This window comes from Psammomys obesus, unplaced genomic scaffold, assembly GCF_907164565.1.
Source record: "Psammomys obesus unplaced genomic scaffold, mPsaObe1.curated_primary_1811, whole genome shotgun sequence".
Classification (NCBI taxonomy): Eukaryota; Metazoa; Chordata; class Mammalia; order Rodentia; family Muridae; genus Psammomys; species Psammomys obesus.
In genome coordinates, this window is record NW_026591450.1 from 6,429,769 (window position 1) to 6,453,882 (window position 24,114).

General features: G+C 39.3%; 1 protein-coding gene across 2 annotated transcripts in view; it reads left to right on the plus strand.

Moving 5' to 3' along the window:
• Yes1 (YES proto-oncogene 1, Src family tyrosine kinase) overlaps nucleotides 1-24,114 on the plus strand; it is a 74,137-nt gene that overhangs the window by 27,183 nt on the left and 22,840 nt on the right. For both annotated transcript variants that reach the window (XM_055610120.1, XM_055610119.1), the window contains exons 2-6: nucleotides 14,160-14,432; nucleotides 19,626-19,725; nucleotides 21,501-21,599; nucleotides 22,668-22,771; nucleotides 22,860-23,009. In XM_055610120.1, coding sequence (XP_055466095.1) covers nucleotides 14,168-14,432; nucleotides 19,626-19,725; nucleotides 21,501-21,599; nucleotides 22,668-22,771; nucleotides 22,860-23,009 — 718 coding nt within the window. In that variant the 5' untranslated portion in view covers nucleotides 14,160-14,167. The remainder of the gene's footprint in view (nucleotides 1-14,159; nucleotides 14,433-19,625; nucleotides 19,726-21,500; nucleotides 21,600-22,667; nucleotides 22,772-22,859; nucleotides 23,010-24,114) is intronic.

Sequence of the window (24,114 nt, forward strand, 5' to 3'; positions counted from 1 at the left end):
GGCCCAGAATTTTTGTTATTGTTTTTGGTTTTGTTTAGTTTTTTCTCTCTCCTTGTTGAGTTCCTGTCCCCTCCAGGTCTTTCTATCTCCACCTTCTTTCATAAGATTCCCTGCACTCTGCCCAAAGTTTGGCTATGAGTCTCAGCCTCTGCTTTGATACCCTGCAGGGTAGAGTCTTACCGAGGCCCTCTGTGGTAGGCGCTTGTCCTGTTCCCTGTTTTCTCCCTCTTACGATGTCCATCCTGTTTGCCTTTCTGAATGAGAATTGAGCATCTTTCCCAGGGTCCTCCTTCTTGCTTAGCTTCTTTAGGTATACAGATTTTAGTATGATTATCCTATATTATATGTCTAATATACACTTATGAGTGAGTATATATCCTGTGTGTCTTTCTGCTTCTGGGATACCTCACTCAGGATGATCTTTTTTAGTTCCCACCATTTACCTGCAAATTTTATGATTTCCTTGTTTTTAATTGTGGAGTAGTATTCCATTTTTTAAATGTACCACAATTTCTGTATCCATTCCTCAACTGAGGGGCATCTGGGTTCTTTCTAGCTTCTGGCTATTACAAATAAAGTTGCTACGAGCATGGTTGAGCAAATATCCCTGTTGTCGTGGTATAGCTGGATCTTGAAGTAGCACTAATTGTCTGAGAAAGTGCCAGATTGATTTCCAAAGTGGAAGTTTACAAAACTTCCAATCTCTGAAGAAAGAAACAGAAGAACGTATCAGAAGATAGAAAGATTTCCCATGCTCATGGCTTGGCAGGATTAACATAGTAAAAATGGTCATCTTACCAAAAGCATTCTACAGATTCAGTGCAATTTCCATCAAATTACCAACACAGTTCTTTACAGACCTTGAAAAAAAAATTTTCAACTTCATATGGAATAACAAGAAACCCAAATTGCTAAAAACAGTCCTCTACAGATCTTCTGGGGATATCTCCATCCCTGATCTCAAGCTATACTATACAGCAACAGTAGTAAAAACTGCATGGTACTGGCATAGAAACCGACTGGTGGATCAATGGAATCGAATAGAAGAACCAGAAAGAAAACCCACACACTTATGGACACCTGATTTTTGAGAAAGATGCCAAAACCATACAATGGAAAAAAGATACCATCTTCACAAATGGTGCTGGTCTAACTAGATATCTACATGGAGAAAAATGCAAATAGATCTATATTTATCACCCTGCACAAAAGTAAAGTCCAAGTGGATCAGAGACCTCAATATAAAACCAGACACACTAAACCGTTAGAAGAAAAAGTGGGGAAGAGCCTGGAACTCATTGGCACAGGAGACAAGTTCCTGAACAGAACAGCAACAGCATAGACTCTAAGAGCAACAATCAATAAATGGGACCACATGAAACTAAAAAGCTTCTGTAAAGCAAAGGACACTGTCGTCAGCACAAAACGACAGCCTACAGACTGGGAAAGGATCTTCACCAACCCTTACATCTGACAGAGGGCTAATATCCAGAATATATAAAGAACTTAAGTTAAACAGCAACAAATCAAGTAATCCAGTTAAAAAATGGGTTACAGAGCTAAACAGAGAATTCTCAATAAAGGAATTTCAAATGGCAGAGAAACACTTAAAGAAATGCTCAACATCCTTAGCTGTCAGGGAAATGCAAATCAAAACGACCCTGAGATTTTACCTTAGCAGCACATGCTGGTGAGGATGTGGTGAAAGTGTAAAATTTAGTGGGTAACCTCACAGCTTTCAAGTGCCAATCCCAACTGGCTAAGTTCATTAAGTTGTGTAGATTATGGGTTTGGTTAACTTTGGTATGTAATATTTTTATTTGCGAGTATTTTTGTAAAGTAAAGTTTATTTTTGAAAGGTTCTTATGATAGATGGGCTAAATCTGATGGACTAATAGCCAGAAGTGTACTAGCATGTTTCTAATAATTATCTGAAGTGATTAACTTTGTTTCCATAATTGTCAATTGGAGATTTGTTGGTTTAAATATTTTTGTTTTGTTTTGTTTTTTTCCCATACAGAGTTTCTCTGTGTAGCCTTTGCTGTCCTGGAACTCACTCTGTAGACCAGGCTGGTCTGGAATTCAAAGATCAGATTGCCTCTAACTCGATAGTGCTAGGATTAAAGGTGTGTGCCACCACTACCCAACTTGTTTTAAATTTGTTTCTTTTTTTTAATAAAAATGTTTCTCTTATAATATATTCTGGTCATGATTTCCCCTTCTGATCTTCACTGTTTCAACTCCATGCCTTCTTTTTCTCTCTCTCAAGAAAACAGACAGTTCAAAAACTGCAACCAAACAAACAAAACAAAATGAACAAACAACAAAAACAAAAAACACTAAGAACCCCACAAAACATAAAATGCAAGATCCGAGACCATAATATACAAGCAAAAGACCAAAAGCTAATAAATACACAAGCAAAGCAACATGAGACAGAAGAGCTCCACAATTAATTATCTTTCAGTTCAGTTTGTGTTGTCTACTCCTAGGCATACGACCTTACCTGTAAGTGTGGTATATATCTACGTTAATTTTCCTTTACAAGCTGTTGTAACTTGGAGATGGCGTCTTGGTTAGGAATGGACACTTACATCTACTTCCCCCTCTCTGCCCTGGGACCCTGTTCTGAATTAGACCTATTGCAGGCCCCTACTACACTCCCGTACTCTGTGAGTTCCTAAGTGTATGAGTCCAAATATGCCTGGAAGACAGTTTTCTTGGTATAACCCATCCCTTCTGGCTCATAGATTCTTTCTCCCTCCTCTTCTGTATCGTTCCATGAGTCCTAGAGGGAGGGATTTGATGAGACATCCCACTTAGAACTGAGTGTTTCAGTCTCACTCTCTGCACATTGTCCAGTTGTGGGTCTCTGTATTGGTATCTCTCTACTGCAGGAAAAAGTTTCTCTGGTGATGGCTGAGTGAAACACTCATCTGCGGGTATAGCAGAATGTTGGTAAGAGGTCATTTTATCACTATGCTTCTTTAGCAGAATTATAGTAAAGGTTTTAGATCTTGAGGCTTTACATTAATTTGAAAATCTTTAAAAATTATATCCAACAGCAAAAAATAAATTAGGAGTTATTTATAATTCTTTACAGATTTTGTATGTCAGGTTAGGGCCTTTTCATGGCAAAGTCTATAAAAGACTTCATTAAAGAAGCCATTAGTTGGGCATGATGGCACTGGACTTAATTCCAGTGCATGGTAAGTAGAGGCACGAGAAATGTTTCAGGAAGTTGCAAGGACGTGGCAAAGGTAGGCTTACTTCTTCAAGGTCAGTTGTTTGTGTATCTAAAGTATGTGGGGGAGGAAGGAAGTTCTTCCCTTTAGGGAACCCTGCAAACTCAGTTTTCCAAAGATCAGGCTTTCTGTTCTTTGTTTTTGGAAAATTAGGTTCTTCGTTTACTTTTAGGGAGACAGTGTGCTTTATGTTCCTGCCTGTCCTTTGTGTGCTAAAGGAGGTTTTAAAGTGACCAGAGGAAAATACTGACTATTTAAGATCCATCATACTGCTTGACTGGTAGAGTTGTTTGCTTTATTTTTTTAGGGTTTGTTTGGTTGTTTTGTTTTTGTTTTTTTCAAGGCAGGTTTCTCTGCCTAGGCTGTCCTGGACTAGCTTTGCGACCAGGCTGGCCTCAAACTCATGGAGATCCACCTGCCTCTGTCTGCTGAGTGCTGGGCTAAAGGTGTGCGCTGCCGTGCCTGGAGGGTTTCTGAGATGTCTGTAAATTTGTTTGTCTGTTTGGCAATGCTGGGATGGGGTCCAGTGGCCTACACGCTAGGCACACACTCTCCTTAATCTCTATCCTTCTATAAGCGCTCTGAAAAATTTAGACGTTTGTTGTAAATTGGAGTCATCTGGGCAAAATGCCAAACTACAACTTTTCTCCTCTAACTGGTTATAACATATGATGACACAATTTTTTAGCTTGCTCACATTGAAAAGAATGTACATTTAAGTCTTTTGTTGTTGTTGTTTTGTTTTTCTTTTTAAAATTTTTTTGTTTTCTGGTTCTTTGGGGTTTTTTGTTTGTTTGGTTTTGTTGTTTGAGACAAGGTTTCTCTATATATCCTTGGCTCTCAGCTGTCCTCAACTTACTTATAGACCAGGCTGGCCTCGAATTTACAGCGATTTACCTACCTCTGCCTCTAGGATCACAGGCATGTGCCACCGCACCCAGCTCGTTTTTGGTTTCCTAAGACAGGGTTTCTCTGTGTAACCCTGACTGTCCTGGAACTTGCTCTGTAGACTAGGCTGCCCTTGATTCAAGGATAGCCTTAACTCACAGAGATCTGTCTATCTCTACTGGAATTAAAGGCCGGTGCCACCAGCACATTTAAATCCTTAAAGTTCAAAAGTGTTAAGTCTGAAAATTTTTAGACCCTGTTATTAATAATAAAGGGACAAGTTTTTGTTGAGAGAAAGGAGGCTGTTTTAAAAGTGAATGGATTTGTGTTGATTGAATAATGAAGCTATCTGCCAATAATACCCTGTTTGTAAGGTTTATGAAGAGCTAATATTTAATAATTATCTAAATGTAAAATTTACACAAGGCTTTCCTAGAGGGTGTATGAAGAGTGGGTTCCTGCTTAGCCACATCTCTTTCATGAAGACAGCTCCAGGCTCCTCACATGTAATATAGAGTAGCTATGTCTACTACTCCTAGTCTCACATTAGGATTGTGTGGTAAATAAAACTGGAGATAAAAATCACTATTATCATGTAAAACACTATCTTTAAATGAACTTAATGTACTGTATACCAGCATAATTGTTCTGGTTGCTGGCTGAGCCATTTGCATTAAAAACCTACCTCAAATTCAATACAGCTTTACCAGAACACTGTTATAAAGCAGGTTCTAATAAAGGAATTGTTTTTAAAATATATACATTTTGTTTATTTTTTGAGACAGTACTTCACTATGTAGTTCTGCATGGACTTGAACCCAATCACCTGCCTCTGTCTCCCAGTGCTGGGATTAAAGGCTTCTGCCACCATGTCCAGCTAAGAGTAAGGAAATTTTAATATTTATAGTTGAAAAACTTGAGTTATGGAAGTAATGTTGGAAAACGTGTTTCTAAAACTTTCCCTATGTTTGAGTCTAGGAGGAATAGGAATATTAGGGTAATTGTTCTGTAAAATTGATTAGAACCAAGTTAAAGTTCATTGATTTTTCATTTTAAAGATTTTTCTTTCTCTTTAAAAAGAAAATATGATTTGTAGAAGAAAACAGGATCTTTTGAAACAGGTCATGTGTAGACTAGGCTACCCTTTAACTCACTGTGTAGCTGAGAATGACTTTGAAATTTTGATCTCCCTGCTTCTATCTCCTGAGTGCTTGGATTATAGGTGTGTACCAGTGTGCCTGGTTTTATGTGATGTCAGAGATCAAATGCAGGACCTGGTTCATGCAAGGCAAACCCTTTTAACAAACCAAGGAGCTATGTCCCCAGCATGTAATGCAGCATCTTTGTTAGAAGTGTCTGTCTTCATTGCTTCTCTTTCTATTCTTATGCTGTATTTCCATACTGAACTACTTTGGGTTTTTTTTTAAAACCTTTTATTTCTTTTTTTAAATTTAAAAAAAAATTTATTAATTACAGTTTATCCACTTTGTATCCCAGCTGTAGCCCCCTCTCTCATTTCCTCCCAGTCCCACTCTCCCTCCCTCATCTCCTTTCATGCCCTGTTCCAAGTCCACTGATAGGGGAGATCCTCTTCCCCTTCCCTCTGACCCTAGCCTATCAGGTCTCATTAGGACTGGCTGCATTGACTTCCTCTGTGGCCTGGTAAAGCTGCTCCTCTCTCAGAAGAGGGGGTGTCAAAGAACCAGCCACTGAGTTCATGTCAGAGGCAGTCCCTGTTACCCTTACTAGGAAACCCACTTGGCTACTGAGCTGCCATGAGCTACATCTGTGCAGGGGTTCTAGGTTATCTCCATGCATGGTCCTTAGTTGGAGTATCAGTCTCAGAAAAGACCCCTGGGCCCAGGTATTTTGATTTTGTTACTTTCCTTGTGAAGCTCCTGTCCCCTCCAGGTCTTTCTCTCTCCCCCTACTTTCATAAGATTTCCTGCACTCTGCCCAAAGTTTGGCTATGAGACTCAGCATCTGCTTTGATACCCTGCTGGGTAGACTCTTTCAGAGTCTCTCTGCGGTAGGCTCCTGTCCTGTTCCCTGATCAAAGACTTCAACATAAAACCAGACACACTAAACCTCTGAGAAGAAAAAGTGGGGAATAGCCTGGAACTCATTGGCACAGGAGACAACTTCCTGAACAGAACAGCAATAGCACAGGCTCTAAGAGCAATGATCAATAAATGGGACCTCATGAAACTGAAAACTTCTGTAAAGCAAAGGACAGTTATCAGAACAAAACAACAGCCTACAGACTGGGAAAGGATCTTCACCAACCCTATATCTGACAGAGGGCTAATATCCAGAATATATAAAGAAGTTAAACAGCAACAAATGAAGTAATCCAATTAAAAAATGGGGTAAAGAGCTAAACAGGGAATTCTCAATAGAGGAATATCTAATGGCAGAGAAACACTTAAAAGAAATGTTCAACGTCCTTACTCATCAGGGAAATGCAAGTCAAATAATCCTGAGATTTCACTTTATACTGATCAGAATGGCTAAGATCAAAACCTCAAATGAGAGCACATGCTGGAGAGGATGTGGAAAAGGGGGACTCTCCTCCATTGCTGGTGTACAACCACTTTGGAAATCAATCTGGCGCTTTCTCAGACAAGATCCAGCTATACCACTCCTAGGCATATATCCAAAATATGCTCAAGTACACAACTAGGACATTTGCTCAACCATGTTTGTAGCAGCTTTACTCTTAATAGCCAGGATCTGAAAACAACCCAGATATCCCTTGTTGTGGGTTATTAGTATTTATTATTGATTTATCTTTTGGTTAAGCAGCAGTCATTCCTAAACCAGCTGTATACCCAAATCACCAGAGACTGGGATTTATTTAATTAACCTAGAGCACAATACTGGGCAATAGTTATTCCACCTTAAACCTCCAAGCCCACATAATTTCCTACCATTCAGATTTCACCCATTATACTTCTTTTTAGTCATATCTTAGGTCTAATTCATCTCTCCTTGTGGTTTGAAGTTGTCTCCTGCAGATCTCTCTCCTCCTATTCTCTCTCACTTTCTTCTCCTCACCTCCGGACTGGGATGTCCCGCCTTATTTTCTCTGTTGCACAGCACTTGCTGGTTTGTTAATTGACAATTACAGAGAACAAATGGTGGCATATTTACACAAACTTGAGACAGGTAATGCTTATATCATCATGCAGTGTCCAGATTGAAACGAGGTAGTGGGGTAGAGAAATCAGCATTTGAATGAACAAGAACATGCTAACATCCCTCAAGAGAGGAATGGATACAGAAATTGTGGTACATTTACACAATGGAATACTACTCAGAAATGAAAAACAAGGAAAGCATGAACTTTGCAGGCAAATAGTGGGAACTAAAAAAGATCATCCTGAGTGAGGTAACCCAGAAGCAGAAAGACAAGTGGTATATACTTAGTTATAAGTGGATATTAGACATACAATATAGGACAAACATACTAAAATCTGTACACCTGAGGAAGCTGGACAAGAAGGGTAACCCTGGGTAAGATGATCAATCCACACTCAGATAGGCAAACAGAATGGACATCGGAAGAGGAAGAAAACTGGTTAACAGGACAGGAGCCTTCTTTTATTTCTTGTCTTTGGCTTTTCAACAGCCTCCTGTGCCTCTTACAAAACTACCTATCTCTGCCTCTGATTTTCTAAATTAAGATCTTTACTGGTCATTCTTTCAACCCAAGAGTGTTTGGAATGCCACGTCAAAGGTTGGATTCTGTTGACTGGTTTGAAGGAAGCCCCATGTGCTAGGGAGAGAACTGAAGCTTACATTGGACTTAATAGCTTATTTGGGGATCTGATGGGCATGTCCCCAGAGTTTTGAATTAATGAAATCAGCAAGCAATAAAAATGTTTGGGTTATGTTTTAAGTAAAGGTGAGAACCAGGAAGTTGCATTTGCTGGGATAAGTGTTGGGTATGGGGAAAGAAGAGAAATGAGATGGACAGGGTTAAGAGACCAGAGACTTGAAAACAAATGCTTGACTTCAATACCTGGCAACATTTCTTAGTACTGCCATAACTTTATTACTCACAGGATTTTGAACCAAGACAATTTAAAATTTAAAAGTTTTTGGCCTGTTATTCTTTGAAAATTTTAAACATGTGTACAGTAAGCCATGCTGGCTCCTGAATCCCTTCCATCTCCCTTTCAACTTTGTTTCAACTTTGCCTTCCCTCCCATTTATAATTCATTGTGTAGGGCACCACCCTGCCCCTGGCTCCAGTGCTCTCCCAGCATGCAGCATAGCAAAACTGTTCCCACCTGTAACAGGATCAAAGTTGCCTGCAGAGAGAGCTGAGGTGGCCAGTTGCCGTCATGACAGATCAGTACAGATCAGTACCAAAGCAGAGCTTTGATCTGTTGTGGCTCAGCAAAGAGACCATCACCTCAACAGATAACGGATTGGCAGCCCACAGCAGCAGCCCCACTGCGGAGATAGTGCCCCAAGCTGGCAGGCCACCCCAAGACACAGCGGACAACCAAGCAGCCCCAGTGCCCCTAAGCCACAAGACCTGCTGCCATCCCCTCCCCCACATGACCGCGGGGAATCCTCTGTCTCACTGGCTCCCTGCTGTGGCAGCCCACTGCAGCCCCTTCCCCAAGAGCTAAGTCTAGCCCTTGATGAGTGGGCCACTAAAATTTCAAGTGGCTTATTGCAGCCCCCTTCCCACCTCAGGGCAGTCAGTCCATTCTTACTGGCCTGGGGCTATGGAGGTAGGAGACAAAATGGTGGCTCTGGTCCCTTAGCAAGAGCTGTCCACGGTGACTGTTCCTGCCTCAGCTGATTGCTGTAGGAACCCGACACCTTTCCTGCCTCAGAATGCCTACTGCCACTGCCTTGGGAGCTGTTCATGATGGATGACAACAACCTTCCCTGCTTCAGCCTACTGCCTTCACAGTGAACACTTTGTAAATTTTGGACTCTTTGTATACTTTCTAACTCCTCACGGCAGAAAAATGACTAGACCCTTGCCTGAGGAAGCTCCAGCAGCCCAGTTCTTCCCCCGTTCACTGCCAGACCTCTGTAACTGTCATCTCCAGCCCCTCAGCTCTCATCCCAGATTATGCAAATTTGAGGTAAAAGGGCTGGACAAAAACCCACCCATCTCTGGAGAGAAAAATTGACTAATCCGTGAGTAGGTAAACCAACTAATCCCTCAGCAGGAAAGCCTACCAATCCCTGAGCTCTTCAGGCTCAGGACTTGAAATCCCACCAGTCCACACTGAAAATCCCTGTCCTAAAAAGCTCCGCCCCAAAGAAATCTTACATAAAAGCTATGTCTGCCCAGTTCCCTGCTGCCTCTGGGAACAGAGCTCAGGCTCCTAGGCTCCTCAGCTCATCAAAGGTTGGGACAACCCTCCCCTGGTAGCAGCAATGGCTGGAGAAGGAGCAGAGCTCAGGCTCCAACGTCCCTTAGGAGCTACATTAGTTGGAGAAGGAGTGGAGCTCAGGCTCCTAAGCTCCTCAGTTGATCAGGAATTAGGGCAACCCTCCCTTGGGAGCTGAGGAGGCCTCCTCTCAAAGCTGTGTGGTTCCTGGTTTCTCGTGCCTCGGGATACCCTTCAGACATTGTCCCATCTGAGAGCTGTGTGGTTTCTGGGATCCTGTACCTTAGAATACCCTTGGAACACTGTCTTACTGAGAACTGGGATACTTTCCCAGTCTTCAGAGTTGTGATTTTTCTAGATACCTTCCCACCTGATCAGGAAGGTAGGCCAGCAGCAACTAATAACAAACAACCAAATTTGGTATCATGACTTGCATTTGTGGCCTTGGAGTTTTGGATTGCCTGGACACCCTTCCACCTGAATACCAGAAGACAGGCCAGCAAACAACCAACAATACATTGAGTCCAGTAAGAGAAGAGCTGGCTCTGTGCTCTTGGTTGTAGGGCCATCAACTGGACTATTAGAGGCCACAACCTAAGGAGACCTGACTCCCACCCACACTGGCCATCAATTGCTATTAGCTTTTAGCTAGGGCATCATAAGTGGATCTCCATCAGTGCTGGAATTTGTTTCTCTTGATCTTATGCATGCAGCTACAGATGCCGTAATGTTTTCGATGACCCATTCATATCCAGAAACTACTTTTTTACAGCCTCCCACAGCCCCCCCCCCATATTCCCTGAGCCTTGCAGGGAGGGGGGTGGTACAGATACCCAACTTGGGACTAAACATTCTGTAGCCATTTATTGTCTGCACTTAGACTAGTTGTGAGCCTCTGTGTTAACTTTTGTTTTCTACACTAAGAAACCTCTTTAGTGAGGCAAATTCAGTAGTGGTGAGGGTGTTTGTCAGCTACACAGGTCCTGCCCACTGTTTCTACCACTGAATTAGAACTGAGTGGCTTAACTTGTAGTGCTAATTTTTTTTTTTAATAGTTTGGTAGTAGATTTATTTAACATCAACTCAGCCAAATGCATTTTGTGTTGTGGCTTCATTTTGTTATCAGAAGATGTCAGTTGTAAATCTTTCTAAACTGAGTGAAATGGTAGCTGTATTGATGTTTGGATAAGATTCTATCCATATATCTGTATCATGACTTTTTGAGAAAGATGTGGTAGTGTTAAATAGGTAAATGGAATGGAAATGCAAATGGAATTCACATGATTGTGAGTGTTTACAATAATAGAACAGATTATGTAGAAAACAGATACACAGCTTCATAGAGCAAAAGAGTCTGACCAACCAATTCCATTCCTAGCTGTTGCTAAGGGTGGGGAGAATAATAACCAAAAGATTTGCCAGAGTGTTTCTAGCCCAAAACTGGAATAAATAACACATTGGCAAGAAAATGCCAGTAAAAATTAATGAGCTAATTATATCCATGGAGCTATCTCATATGCACAGTATTTGATTTTTAAAGGATACAAAAGGCTGCTTTTGTGATTCCCTCTATGAGAAACACTAGAAAAGATGAGTCTTCAATTAGAAGCAACTGATTAGTGGTTACCTTGGGCTATGGTTGGGAACTGTCTGAGGAAGAGACGATCAAAACATTATGTGTTGTGATTATAATGTTGGTTGTGAAGTTTTACACATTTGCCAAAACACAATTGAACCTCTCATGCAAATGGATGCATTTGAATGTATTTAAATTATACCTCAGTTAATTTGGGGGCAAAGACATTTTATGTAAAAACTGAGAAAGGATTTTCATCTGTAAATACATTCATATTCTACAAGAACCTTAAAATTGCAGTAACATCCACTTCCTCTGCTTCCTTTCCTCAACATTGAAGACCTCACTTAAACTACTCTTCTGTTCTCTGATATTTTGTACCTCCTTCCCTCTATCACTTTTCAGATTTCACCTGGGGGGATCTTTTTTAAAAAGAGAGACCATCTACTATTTTTTTTTCCTTTTTAGTTTCATTTTATTTACCTCACTTCCCAAGTGGAGCCCCTCTCACCTCTCCTTCCAGCCCTCCTCCCTTCCCTGACCATCTCTTCTTGTGCTCTAATAATTTATGTTAATACATACCTAAGTCGGTAGAGTTTGGAACTCAGAGCAATCCGTTATAAAGAAATTCTGGTCTTTGGGAAATCTGCATTTATTGTGTGTGAACATATGCAGTATGGTACACAAGTAAAGATCAGAGCACACTTTCAAGGGTCTGTTCTTTAAAACAAACAAAAAGAAACAAGTTCAGTTAGTTGGCTAAGGAAATGCCTCAGTGGTTAAGAACACTGGCTGCTCTTCCAGAGGACCTGGATTTGATTGCCAGTACCAGCTCACAATGCCTGTAACTCCAGGGTGTCTGACACACACTCTGGCTTCTGTGAGCACCAGACACATACATGGTGCACAGGCATACAAAAATACCCTTAGACATGAAATGAGCGATTTCCATGCTAGGTGGCACAGGAGGTTTCAGCCTATTCTCCTGTCTCTGCCTCCCATTTTACAGGAGTGCTGGGATACAGGTGCATGCCACTGCACCTGTATAAAATCTGGCTTTTTATTTGAGTTCTTGGAATGGAAGTCAAGTCATCATGTTTGAGTGACAAGTTCTTCTTTGTTTGTATTTGTTTTTGTTTTTGTTTTGTTTCTCAAGATAGGGTTTATCCCTGGCTGCCCTGGAACTCTGCCTGCCTCTGCCTCTGGGATTAAAGGCTTGTGCCACCACACCTGGCTTGAGTGGCAAGTTCTTTTACCAGTGGTTCTCAACCTTTCTAATGCCATGACCCTTTAATACAGTTTCTTGTATTGTGGTGACTCCCAACCATAAAATCATTTTTGTTGCTACTTTATAACTTTTAATTTTGCTAGTGTTATGAATCGTAATGTAAATATTTTGGAGATAATGGTTTGCCAAAATGGTCAGGACCCATGGGTTAAGAACCACTGCACTAAACATCTCACCAACAATACCCTCTTCCCACCCCTGGCAAACACATACGCCCTACCACCACATGTCTTTTAACTCTTGTTTGCACCTGGTGATTACCTTAAAATAAAACCATATCTTACATATATAAAAAGTGAAACGAGATGGACAGCAGTCGTAACTTCTGTAGGTAAAGTAAAAGGTTTGGGCCTTTCTACACCTGCTCTAGCTCCCAACTAACGGTATGGAGACCTATTAGACTTATTAATAATCTTTAAGCACTGTAGTTGAGCAGATACTCATCTATTCTAATACAATTATGCTGGTCTGGACTATTTCCCAGCCCTGTGCCCTACCATCTAATCCCATTCTGGCTGCCCCTGCTCCATCTTTGTTTTCATGATGACTGCTCCGTGGCTTCCTCAACTTTCTCCTTCACCTGGAACTCTCCTGGTATCAGAAGTCCTGTTATAGGCTGTTCAGCTCTTTATTAACCAATCAAAGATGATGGGGAACAATTTTCAGACACCACTGAGATAAGAGATGCTTCAGTAATAATGACAGACCCATGTCTGGACTGCAGCCTGATCTCTGGGCACAGAAATCAACATATAAATACACAGTGCACAAAACCATCCTGATGGAGCCGGATTGACAATGGTGGTCTGTCCTGTTTTATTGAAAAGGATAAGTGGAAGCCTGGGCATGATGGTGCATAGCTATAACCCACCTGTAATCCCAGCACTCCAGGAGGCAGAGGTGAGGCCAGCCTGGTCTACAAGTCAAGTTCAGGACAGTCAAGGCTACATAGAAACCCTGTTTTTAAAAAAAGGGGTATGTGGGTGGAGGAAAATAAGAGGTATATAAAAGGAATAATCAGGGTTTAGATGATTAATTTGACTAAGGAGGATGGGGCATGAAGAAATTTATAGTATATTTACTATAAGGAACAAGAGCATATTAAGAGGAAAGGGAAGACGACAGGCCAGGAATACTAATAGAAGACTTTGTAGGTGAGCAAAGGAAAGCATGTGTGGCTCTTGAAGGGAGAGGATATTTATGTAGGTAGAGGCGTGCCTTAGGAGGCAGCCACCACCTAGCTGAAGTCATACTGCATGCAGAAGGTGGGAAAGTAATTAAGGAAACTGCCAGAGAAATGGGTGGTCAGTAACCTCTTTTGAACTAATAGGACATTCTGCCATCAGCCTACTGTCAGATTTAAAATAATGTTTTCTTTCATACTTTTAACTCCTTGGTATGACTTATTCTTTCAGACTTTAATTTAGTTATTAGTATTTTTTAATTCATAGAATTTGTATTTAGATAATTTTACAAATTTATTATGCCAAAATATTTTTGCAATTTAATGTGTTTTATGGGTACTAACTAAATTTTGGATAAAATGTATTTTTGTTTTGTTTTGTTTTGTTAAAATATCGTTTTGCAGGGTAGGGGAAGAAGACAAAGAGTGCCTTGTTCAAAGTCATCTTTTCAGGTTGACCTGGAACTTGTCATATAGATTGGGCTGATCTCAAACGCACAAAGATTGCCTGCTTCTGTCTCCTGATTGCTGGGGTTAAGGCATGTGCCACCACACTGGGCTCAGTTGTATTTTTATGTTAACTAATTTTCAAATTCTTGCTTTATTGCTTTTGCAGATTTGATAATGGGCTGCATTAAAAGTAAAGAAAACAAAAGTCCAGCCATTAAGTATACACCGGAAAACCCTCCAGAGCCCGTAAGCACAAGTGCCAGTCATTATGGAGTGGAACCTTCTACAGTTGCCCCGACCTCCTCCACAAAAGGAGCATCGGTTAATTTTAACAGTCTTTCCATGACACCATTTGGAGGGTCCTCTGGGGTGACTCCTTTTGGAGGAATGTCTTCCTCATTCTCAGTGGTGCCAAGTTCATATCCTGCAGGTTTAACAGGTGAGATTTAACTGGAGAGTAGAAGAAAATATATCCTTGGGCTTTACAGACTTTATGTCTGGCCACTGCTAGGCAAAATTTGTTCCTAGCAGACTTCTCAAAAAATTGTATGAGTAAGTAATATCTAATAAACAGCAGTCTTGAATTTTTTTTTTTTTTTGAGATAGGATATTACTCTGCAGCCACGCCACCTTTACATTTTCAGTTTTTGTTGTTTTTCATAGAGCTGAGGATCAAAAGAAAGGCCTCCAAAATAACATGCTAGGCAAGTGTTTTGCCTAGCCCTGGAGTCTTAATATATACAGGATAGGATTCTGGGAAATTTGGTGATAATAGTAACTATTTACTGAATTATACCATAAAATGTTTCACTAATTTATCTATTATTGAGCAGCTACTATGTGGTGGGCACTGGTAATACAGAGATTTAGAAGCACCCTTCTTTCTCTGCCCCAATGACTTGCTGCTCTTTATAGCTGTAAAGTGCTATATTATTTATTCATGTTAATGATGTGAGTTTAATAACAGTAGCACACTGTTTCTATCAGATCCTGACTTTATTGCATTTATTTTGTGTGTGTGCTTACATGCCCCATGTGTACATGTTGAAGTCAGAGGACAGTTTACAGCAGTCAGTTCCCTTCCTCCACCACATTGGTTCTGGGGAGCAAACTGAGGTCACCAGTGTTGGCAGCAAGCTCCTTTCTTAGCTAAGCCATCTCACTGGCCCAGGTGCTGGTTTTAAAAAGGAAATCTTGCAGTTCACAGTTCAGGTAATTTTTTTTTCAAAGTCACAGTTGGTAAGCAACAGACTAGTTCAGAATTCTGTTTATTACATTGTCATTTCCTTTCAGAGGGTAGCAAGAAGTGATAGTTGACAGTCTTGCCTTGGAATCAGGATGTCCTAAAAGCATAGATTTAAAAAAAGAAAAAAGAAAATGAGCTCTTTGCCCAGCGTCCCATATTCTGATGCTTTTCTTTTGAAATAACAAAGCACAGCTGGCTTAGAAAAGAATGAGCTCTGGGATTTCCTGTGCGAGTTTCATGATGTCAGCAAGGTATGGCATTGCGTTCATCTTTCCCTTAATCCTCGGAGTCCCACCTTAGCCTTGGCTATGAAGAGCTTCCAAGGACAAATGGAATGGCTCATGTCCTTATTTATAATCAATAGGGGCAAAAAGAAATTTCTTTTACAAACAGGGACCATATGTACATTTGTCTTTCACAGTTTACTCATCTCTGGACCAGTAGTAGTAGACAGAGGACTGCCATACACTAGATCTATTTAGATAGCATTTGGAGAATGGCAGACATCACAGTCAATCACAATCCTAACTTCAGCCTCCCAACTGTAAATACTAAAGGAATCAGTGACCATCCTTCTATTTCTGGTAACACAAGCCTTGAAATTTCTTGGAAAAACGTAGTAAATCAAAATGTCTAGAGTAAAATAAATGTTGATACGGAAAGACATTTTTGTTACTTAGAGCAATTTAATTTTTTATTTATGACAAATTTTATGTATTTTGATTATTTTCACCTTTCACAATACTCCGCAACTCTTCCCAGATTCATTCCCAGTACTTAAAGCAGTTTACATATGTGAAATACTCCATTCATAGATGTCCATTTAAAAGCTGGGGGAGGGGGACAACACAAACCAGAATGTCCGTATAAGGTATAGAGAGCAACACAAAGGGGTGGGGGGGCGACAAAAACCAGAATGTCCGATAAGGTATAGAGAGCAACACAAAGTTGTGGAGTAAACTCCACAAACCTAGTGGAGTTTACATTATAGTGGTTGAATAATAATTAGTGAGTAAACAGCTAAAGATAGTGATCAGTAGTGGTGCTTAAGTATTGTGAAGTCAAAAACAAGATGATCGGTGAAGGCCCTATAGTTAGCATAGAAAGCCACCTTAGGAATAAATCACTTGCACTGATACTTGATTGATAGATGTGACCTATTTGTAGAGCTTTTTGGGGAGCTAGGGAAAAAAAGAGCAAAATATCAAAAACAACAAACAGAGTTCAAGAAGTATAAATAGACTTGGAAGTTTTAAAGACAAATGTACACAGATGGGAAAATTGTATAAGACAAGACAGACAGTTTCTAGACTGTAGGAAATAATTTGAGTGTTATTCAAAGATAGAAAGAAGCTTTGAGATCAAAGAAGAGATTTCACTATTTGGATGTCCTCTTTAAAAGCACTCTAGGAGCAGTAGAGATGGCTCTACCTCAAGATCCAGCTATTCCACTCCTAGGCATATATCCAAAAGATGCTCAACTATACAACAAGGACATTTGCTCAACCATGTTCATAGCAGTTTTATTTGTAATAGCCAGAAGTTGGAAAGAACCCAGATATCCCTCAGTTGAGGAATGGATACAGAAATTGTGATACATTCACACAATGGAATACTACTCCACAATTAAAAACAAGGAAATCATAAAATTTTCAGGCAAATGGTAGGATCTAGAAAAAATCATCCTGAATGAGGTATCCTAGAAGCAGAAAGACACATATGGCATATGCTCACTTATAAGTGGATATTAGACATATAATATAGGATAATCATACTAAAATCTGTATACCTAAAGAAGCTAAGGAAGAAGGAGGACCCTGGGTAAGATGCTCAATCCTCATTCAGAAAGACAAAGAGGATGGACATTGGAAGAGGCAGAAAACAGAGAACTGGACAGGAGCCTACCACAGAGGGCCTCTGAAAGACCCTACCCTGCAGGGTATCAAAGCAGAGGCTGAGACTCATAGCCAAACTTCGGGCAGAGTGCAGGAGATCTTATGAAAGAAGGTGGAGATAGAAAGACCTGGAGGGGACAGGAGCTGCACAAGGAGAACAACAACAAATCTGGGCACAGGGGTCCTTTCTGAGACTGATACTCCAACCAAGGACCATTCATGGAGATAACTTAAAACCCCTGCACAGATGTAGCCTATGGCAGCACAGTGTCTTAAGTAGGTTGCCTAGTAATGGTAACAGGGACTGTCTCGGACATGAATTCAGTGGCCTGCTCTTTGATCACCTCCCCCTGAGGAGCTGCAGCCTTACCAGGGCACAGAGGAAGACAGCGCAGCCAGTCCTGATGAGAACTGATAGACTAAGATCAGAGGGAAGGGGAGGAGGACCTTCCCTATCAGTGGACTTGGGGAGGGGCATGGGAGGAGAGGAGGGAGAGAGGGTGAGATTGGGAGGGGACTGGGGGGGCTACAGCTGGCATACAAAGTGAATAAACTGTAATTAATAAAAACATACACACACACATATATACACACATACATACACACATTCATACATACGAGAGGACTTGGTGTTCTTCCAGAGGACCTTAGTTTTGCTTGTATATAGCATCCACTTTAGGCAGCTCAAAACTACCTATAACATTAGGTCAGGAATCTAGCACCCCCTTCTGGCCTTCTTAGGCTCCTGAACAAACATGACTACACTCATATACACATATAATTAAATAAAAATAGATCTTGAGAAAAAATTAAAACATTTTAGCAGCTAAGTGGAGAGTGGATGATAGTGAAGCAGAGTGGAAGCAGGTTAGGAAGGAAGTTTCTGATGCTAGAATTACTAGTGAGAAATACTAGTAATAGAATAGTAGAAGTGGTAAGTAAGTGAATCATACATTTTAGAGCTAGAACTAACAGTCCTGCTCTGCCCTTTGCTTAGAGAAAAATGACTTGGGCAAATACAGATTAAAGGAGAAAAATCAAGAGCTTCGTTTGTTTATAATAAATTTTAAATGCTTACTAGACATTGAAGTAAAGATATTAAATAAGCAAGTTGGTTGATGACCAAAGCTGAGGGGAGCAGCTAGGTGAGGGAGCTGATGCTGTGTATCAATGTGTTCTGGTATCTTTGCTTTTCTACTACTTTGTATTTAGAGGTAGCAAGTTTTATAACACATTTTCCATGTCACAGTATTTGTACTTACCACTCATTTATAATTTTACTGCTTGCCTTTTCTCCTATTCTTTAAAAATACTGATGTATGTAAGCTAGTAGTGGATGCAGCAGGTCAAGTCAGCTATCCCAGAGGGAGTTTATATATAATTGAGTTAAGACTATGTTGATCAAAACCAGGTTTGGTGAGACACATCTTTAATTCCAGTACTCGGGAAGCAGAGGCAGGCAAGATCGCTCTGAGTTGGATGCCAGCCTGGTCCATGCAGTGAGGCCTTGTCTCAGCAAGAATATGTATCAATTCTCAGGTCTAGAAGTGTAGCTCAGGGGAAGATTGACCTTGCGTATGGGAGGCTAAGAATTTGATCCTCTCTCATGTCTCAGAAAAAAAGGTGGTAAAAATATAAACTTTCAGAAATAAGTTCAAGAATTTTTTTTTTTTACAACTTCGTGACTCTGCTCAGTAATAACAGGTTCTACTGGAAGTTGGTAAAAGTCGATTTTTAGTTTCTTTCCAAGAAAAGATGAATACTGTGATGTAACTTGGTTTAACCATTCCATAATTTATACGTTTCAAAATATTTTATTATATTTGATAAATATATACATCTTTTAAAAGTGATATAATGGGTTTTTAAAACTAGAATACCTGCTTTGAAATATTTTAAGCACAGGAGTGTCATTCTTAGTGTATATACCTGCTCTGTTATTTTAATTGCATGTAATAGATTAGATGTTAGATATGTTCTTCTTTTAATGATACGCATACATTGCTAGATCTGGCAACTATTTCTGAGTTTATACTGTGTAATTCATACTAGCCATACTCTTTAACTTTTAAGACAAATAAGCCATTTTCATCTTTAAGTATAAAGTGAACCTTAATAAGATAACCTTAATGATTATTGTTAATGGTTATAGACAGAAATGTCTTCCTGCTGTGAATAAGGAATTGAAGACAGTAGTCTGTGTGCTTTTCCTCCCAAAGAATTGATTTGCAGTGTAGCTGCCTTTTCAAGCCAGAAAATGTTGCTTCAGAAATGAAATTATATTTATTTCAGAGTTTACAGCATTTTAGAATTTATGCAATACATTGATTTCCCTGGAAGTCTTAGGAGAACATCTTACTCAAAACCCAACTTCTAAAACTAAATACTAGAACAAGGAGGAAACTGAGCTTAAGCTTTTACTGACAATAGTCATTATTTCTTTTATTAATTAAGGTATATCATTTACCTTGCTCTTTTTTTCCTATACCAGGTGGTGTCACTATATTTGTGGCCTTATATGATTATGAAGCTAGAACTACAGAAGACCTTTCATTTAAGAAGGGTGAAAGATTTCAGATAATTAACAATACGTAAGTTTTGTGTATATTTTGTAAGAAACAAACCTGTTTTCTAATTGGACAATTGATGGAGCTGATGATAGGGAAATGAGAGTGGTGGGGTGGGTCTTTGTCCCTGGGTTGGTGATGCATTTGCCTTTTTTGTGCTCCTGGAGTTAGTCTGTAAACAATAGAGTTTTTAGGACAAAGAGTTCTGGATGTGGTGGCACATACCCATCATCCTAGCACTGGAGAGGCTCAGACAACAAGATCTTGAGTTTGAGGCTAACTTAGGTTGCATGGTGAGTTCCAGGTCCTCATGGGCTACATACATACCAAGTTTCTGTCTCCAAAATGATGCCTCTTACTAAAAGGTCTTAAGGAAGAAAAGTATGTAAAATAGAAATATCAGATGACTTAAAAACCTTATTTGTGTGTGTGGTGGTAGGCCTGGATATGGAAACTTTGTACTCGGAAACTTACCAAATTGTACTTTTCTTACGTTACTCTTAGACTTTGTCGTTTGGTGGTCTGCCATAGAAACTTTGGTGCGTGTTGTGCAGCATCATATGTTTGTAATTTCTTTAGCAAACATAAGAACCACTTTGTAACTTCTCAAAACACATACTTACAGTCTCTTTGCTTCTAGTCATGTTTCCATCCATCCTTGTTTTATCATGTTACCACTTACTGTTCCAGAACATAAATGATGATGTGTCTCTTTGCCTTAAGAGCCTTCAGTAGCTAATAATGTCCATGAAGATTTAAAAAAAAAAAAAAAGGCAACAACAATAACAATCATCTAGAATTTGTCCTTTCTTGTTCTGCCACCCAGCCATAATGATGTACTTGGAGTATTTTGAGTACAGTATTTTTTAACCTTATTATGCCTTCTCATACTATTTCTTTTTATGGCATGTCTTTCTTAGGGGTGGGGAGTAGGGGGAGGGGGTTGTTTAAGATGGGAAAGAATCCAGAGCCTAAAGCTTGCAAGGTCAGTGCTCTGTCACTAAGCTATACCTGAGCCCTTGTTTGTTTGTTCGTTTGCTTGCTTGCTGCTTCCTTCCCTCCCTCTCTACCTCTCTCCCTCCTTCTTCCTTCCATCCTCTCTCTAGTCTAACTTAATTTATCTATTAGTATATATATATATATGATGTGTGTTTGGGACATATGTGGAGCCCAGAGGACAACTTGATGTAGTTGGTTCTCACCTTCCTCCTGTATATTGTCTCTGGGGATTATTAAGCTTGGGTCATTGTCTTGGGTGACAAGTGCCTTCACCTACTGAGCTATCTTGCCAGCCCAGGTGGTGAAATGTTCTAAAATGTATTATTTTGTTGACTGTACAATTCTGAATATAGTAAAACTCTTAAATGTTATGCTTTAAGGGGGGGGGTTATATATGATATACAAATAAAATCTCAGACTGCTAAAATTTTACTTAAAATTTAGTAAATTTCTGTATTCGGCATGGTTTATTAGCTTGAGTTGAAATATTTAACATAAAAAGATAAGTAGAATTAAAGATTCAGTATTTAGAGGTTTTGTTATTACTGTTGGTTTAGAATGGATAGGTGCAATTGTGCTTTTGTGTCACCTTAATCCCCTTAATTTATGTAACCAGCTTTTTAAAATCTTGTTCATTTGAATTCAATTCTTGGTCTGATTAATCTATAAATAATACATAAAAAAATCTATATAAAAGTGGAAGTGGTTTTTGTTCTTTGCTTGAGATAAGAAATTACATACACCTTGGGTTAAGAGTCTACATTATGGTGATTTTTTTTTTTTTCTTTTCTGTCTTGCAGGGAAGGAGACTGGTGGGAAGCAAGATCAATTGCTACTGGAAAGAATGGCTATATTCCTAGCAATTATGTAGCACCTGCAGATTCCATTCAGGCAGAAGAGTATGGTTCTACTTCATATCTTATTAATGATTTTGACTGTTAAAATGTTTTAATGCACATTCTGCATAACCACAACTTTACATGCAGTTGTACACCACTCTTAATGCATCTAATGTATCATATTAATAAATGCTTTTTGAGAATTAATAATTAATATTGTGTCTGCTTGACACAGTAAGCAAATCTGCATTAATCATTCTACATTGCATTTTGTCTCTTTCCGTTATTTATTTATTTGCTCATTTTAAAAACTCATTTCTTGTACTCCACAGACTGTCTCTTCAGCTCCTTGCACAGATACACAGTGGCGATGCTTGTTTTTGTTTTTACTGATAGAAATGTTACAACCATGTTCTTTTCTATTATTTTTGTTACTTTTTTTTTTTTTGGTTCTTTGTCTTCTTCAGTAGTCTGTGAACTTTCCACCCACACTGACTGTCATTTTTTGTCACTAAACTTTTTAAAATCAAACCCATACAAATTTGGAGTCCTTTATAATTTTGTTATCATCTACTGACATCTTACTGAATACAGGTGATCACATTGTTTCCAAAGAATTATTTTTCTGTCACAGAGGGATTTCTACCTGTACTTTTTGTCTTTTCCTCTCTATTTAATGGTTTTCTGGCTGGTAAGAGGGACGTAAATAGTACATGGAAAAGCTATCAAAGCATGTTTCCACAGTTAATATTTTTATACTTGATCTAATATTAATGTTTAATTCTCATGTTTAATACATACAAATAGTTATAGTATGTCTTAAGTTGTGTTTTATAGCCATTCTTTGTTATCTCTCCTGTCTGTCACACTTCATTTTTTTTTTTTTCTTTCTTTTAGGTTTTTCAACACAGGTTTTTCTGTGTAGTCCTGGCTGTCCTGGAACTCTGCTTGTAGACCAGGCTGTCCTCAGACGCAGATATCTGCCTCCCTCTGCCTCCTAAGTGCTAGAACTAAAGGTGTGCGCCAACACTGCCTGGCTATCTTACTCCATTCTTATTGGTACATGTATGTAATTTTTTTTGATCTTCATACCTTTCCAACTCAAAATATCATTAATTTCTTTTTCAGATGGTATTTTGGCAAAATGGGGAGAAAAGATGCAGAAAGATTACTTCTGAATCCTGGGAATCAGCGAGGTATATTCTTAGTAAGAGAAAGTGAAACTACTAAAGGTATGAATACAACATTAATATGAGCATTGAATGCCTTAAGCATAGTTCGAGGGAAATACAGTGACAGTGTTTGTTCCCCAACCCGCAGGTGCTTATTCCCTCTCAATTCGTGATTGGGATGAGATAAGGGGTGACAATGTGAAACATTACAAAATCAGAAAACTTGACAATGGTGGCTATTACATCACGACCAGAGCTCAATTTGATACTCTGCAGAAACTGGTGAAGCACTACACAGGTAGGTGAGGACTGCAGGGGAAGAATTGACTTCTTACATTTTATTCTGTGAGGACAGGGCTTTATCTCTCAAGCTTTAACCTGCTCGTTTCTATTTACACACAGTAAGTGCCCGATAGGTGTTGGTGTTCTGGGTTTTTGTTTTGGTTTTTTTTTTTTTTTTTTTTTAATTATTTAGTGTGTGTACAAACGCCTGTGTGAAGGTCAGGGGACAACTTAGGGAATCGATTCTCTCATTCTGTGTGGGATCTGGGAATGAAACTTAAGTTGGCCAAAGTACCACCTGAGCCATCTTGCTGGTGCTGTGCTTTAGTTTCAAAATGAGGAACAAGAGTGACATGTGGCCGAGGTAACAGAGTAGGACCCTGACTCAAAAAAATAAACAGTATTGGATAGCATACCCAAATCAGACTATCATTGGACTCATTATGCTTTAACTGGCATAGTGTTTACATTGGAGTTCCAGATCATAATTTATAAATACAAAGTAGATTGTAACAATAACTAAACTAAATTTTAAAAGTGACAGCAAATACTTTATTTATGAACACCAAGTAGCTAAAATTAAACTTGTAAAATAAAAAAAGCTGTCTCAGACTTGGGATTGTAGTAGCTTAGTGGTAAAGTACTTAATTATATGTGCCAAGTTTCCCTCCCAAGCACTGCAAAAAAGAAAAGTTAAAAAATAGAGTCAAAAGCTTTCAGATGTCTTCTTTGATTGCCTTTTGTAGAAGCTGAATCTTTTAAAACTTTCTAAAATATATACCCTATAAGATCCAATTTGAAGATGCTATTTCTTACCCAAGAAAATGAACCTGTAGCAACTGTAGACATTCTTGTCTTTCAAGGACCTTTGAAAAGTATTCTATTTTAGAGTCTTGTGTCTTAAAATGTTTCATTGCCAATTGGATATGTATATGCATCTGAAAGTCTTTAAATAATTGGTACTACAAGAGGGGAGGTTTCCATGACAATTCTACTGTGACAACTAGCAGCAAACTGAAACTATCAAGTCAATCAGCAAGTTTGACATTGATTGAACATGTTATTAAGCTGGTGTTATTTGTAATTGCCCTTGTTAGAATGTGAATTTAAGTGGTTACATG